This window comes from Myotis daubentonii, chromosome 7 (assembly GCF_963259705.1).
Source record: "Myotis daubentonii chromosome 7, mMyoDau2.1, whole genome shotgun sequence".
In the NCBI taxonomy this organism is placed as follows: domain Eukaryota; kingdom Metazoa; phylum Chordata; class Mammalia; order Chiroptera; family Vespertilionidae; genus Myotis; species Myotis daubentonii.
This window is the reverse complement of record NC_081846.1, coordinates 33,545,555-33,548,299: the sequence shown is the minus strand read 5'-3', so window position 1 is coordinate 33,548,299 and position 2,745 is coordinate 33,545,555. Positions and strand designations below refer to the sequence as shown.

At 60.0% G+C, this 2,745-nt stretch overlaps 1 protein-coding gene across 1 annotated transcript; it reads left to right on the top strand.

Moving 5' to 3' along the window:
• Window positions 1-202: 202 nt before the first annotated feature.
• On the top strand, window positions 203-2,510 carry ARL4C (ADP ribosylation factor like GTPase 4C). Its single transcript, XM_059703621.1, has 2 exons — window positions 203-1,726; window positions 1,896-2,510. The coding sequence occupies exon 1, from the start codon at window positions 729-731 to the stop codon at window positions 1,305-1,307; it is 579 nt and encodes a 192-aa protein (XP_059559604.1). The 5' UTR covers window positions 203-728; the 3' UTR covers window positions 1,308-1,726; window positions 1,896-2,510.
• Window positions 2,511-2,745: the final 235 nt, after the last annotated feature.

The following is a 2,745-nucleotide window of genomic DNA, read 5'->3' as shown; positions in this document are numbered from 1 at the left end:
GGCAGAGACAGCTCCGGGCCCATTGTCTGGGCGCGGCGCGGGAGGGGGACACGAGGGCGATTCCCAACGCTCCTAAGGGCGCGAAAACGGCCCGGGGGGCGGAGAAGCCTACACCGACCCAGGGCCGCGGCGGGGCGGGGCCGCAGGGGCGGGGCCGCGAGGGGCGGAGCCGGGCGCCCTCCCGCCGCTGCAGGCTGGCGGCGGCGGCGGTTGCGGCGGCAGCGGCAGCGGTCGCGCGGGGACTGCGGGGACAGAGGCGGCAGCGACGCCCGGGGAAGCCCGCGCCCCCGCCTGCGCCTCCGAGGCGCGCCCCGGGAGCGGGAGCGGGAGCGGCCCGCAGCGCCGCCCAGGGCAGAGGCGATTGCCGGAGCCCCGAGAGCCAGCCGCGGAGAGCCGGGCAGCGACCGAGCGTGGGGGTGCGGCCGGAGGAAGACACAGAGCGAGCCGGGGCCGAAGGAGGGCTTCGGGCGCGAGCATCCCGCGTCGCAGCAGCAGAGGCGGCTTTGCAGGAGACAAAAGCCCTCCAGGGAAACGCGATGCTGGGCTGGCGCGGGCTTGGGGGCCGCGGCGTCTGAGCGCGCCGAGCCGTGCGCCCCGGAGGCCAGGCAGGTCGCGGCGAAGGGCGGCGGGCGGAGCTCAGGTGCCTCCGGCCGCGGCGGGCCCGTAACCGCTCGGGGGGCGGCGCCCTCCCGCCGCAGCCGCAGTGGCCGGCGCCGCAGCGAGGAGCCATGGGCAACATCTCCTCCAACATCTCGGCCTTCCAGTCCCTGCACATCGTCATGCTGGGCTTGGACTCGGCCGGCAAGACCACGGTGCTCTACCGGCTCAAGTTCAACGAGTTCGTGAACACGGTGCCCACCATCGGCTTCAACACGGAGAAGATCAAGCTGAGCAACGGCACCGCCAAGGGCATCAGCTGCCACTTCTGGGACGTGGGCGGCCAGGAGAAGCTGCGGCCGCTGTGGAAATCCTACAGCCGCTGCACGGACGGCATCATCTACGTGGTGGACTCGGTGGACGTGGACCGGCTGGAGGAGGCCAAAACGGAGCTGCACAAGGTGACCAAGTTCGCCGAGAACCAGGGCACGCCGCTGCTGGTCATCGCCAACAAGCAGGACCTGCCCAAGTCCCTGCCGGTGGCCGAGATCGAGAAGCAGCTGGCGCTGCACGAGCTCATCCCGGCCACCACCTACCACGTCCAGCCGGCGTGCGCCATCATCGGCGAGGGCCTCACCGAGGGCATGGACAAGCTCTATGAGATGATCCTGAAACGCAGGAAGTCCCTTAAGCAGAAGAAGAAGCGGTAATGTGCCCGGCCGCGCTCGGGAGCGAGGGGGGAGTGAGCGAGCGAGCCAGGCAGGAATGAATGGATGTGCGAGAACCCGCGTCCGCGAACAAAGACAGCGAACCAAAGCGATGCTTCGAATTTTTAACATGGAATCTCTGCACCCGGATGCAGGATTATTGACTTAACCTGGGTGTATAGGCTGACTTGCCAGCCTGCCCTTCACCTGCTCCCACCCCCCAGCTCAGGGGACCTTTTGTCTGAATGCCTGAGCTCCCTGATGGGGTGGGAGGCCGCCCTGGGGAGTGGACGTGCCTGGGCTGCCAGCTGCCCTCCTGGCCCATGGGGAAGGCTCAGATATCAGAAACAAAAGCGATTCCTTCCTACTCCAGCAGGGCCAGAAGTTCAGGCTGCCCCGCCCTCACCTGTGAGTTACCTGAGGTATGCAACTCCCAGAACCCTGGGTGTCCCCGGGTGGGGGGCATGTTGGCAGTGGGAGGTGCTGGGGGAACCATCACTCCTTGCATCCATGGGCGGTGGAAGCCGGATAATTTTATGTCACAGGGCAGGACCCTGTTGAAATTTCACTTGTCCTGCTCTGGGCCCAAAGGAGATGGGGGTTTGGGCTATCAGAGGACTGCCTGGAACAATACACAGCCCCAGGGCATGGGGTGCTGCACCGACCTTGGCTGAGGGAGCGGCCCCGAAGATGCCCCTCTCCTGGTGATTTGTGGTGGCTACCGAACCAGCTTTGCTGAGAACCGCTTTTCACCTGGAATCAGACGTCATCCAGATGGTTTGGACCTGTCCATGTGTAGGTCATTATCACACCAAGAGACCAATAAAAAAAATAAAATAAAGTGAAAACTGTTGGAGGTGGTGGCAAATGATGCATTTACTGTTTGCAGGATAGCTAAAGGTGTTTAAAGGGTAAGGCTCTGGATATAAATGCTGGATGGGTGTGTGTGTGGACACAGGGACCTCCCTCTGTACTATGTCATTGATATAAATATCTAGACCCATATGTGTGGAATCTTAAGTTCTCTTAGCCTACTGATTGGTTTGTGTGAGCACACCAGCTCACCAGCTGCAGATGTGTGCTGAATTGCAAGATGGTTTTTTGCAAGGAATGTCTCATACTAACCGCCTGATGATGGGTTTTGGTTTTCAGACATGTTAAAAAAAAAAAAAAAAAACTTATACAAATGAATGTTCACCTTAGAAATATTCACCGTAGGAAAAAAAGACTTTGCTCTGCCCTTTTATATCCCTTTACGCTGCAAGTGGCGAGATGTTCAAATTTCTAATTGGGTTCATTGAGGTCTATCTTGTTTAGGAATTTTATTAAAAATGTGTCATTAGAGTATTTCATGTCATGCACCACAAAATAAAACCCCACCTTGTTGTAAAAGCTGACCTTGCTGCATGGATTTAAAAGCAAAGGAAAAGTACCAGGATGA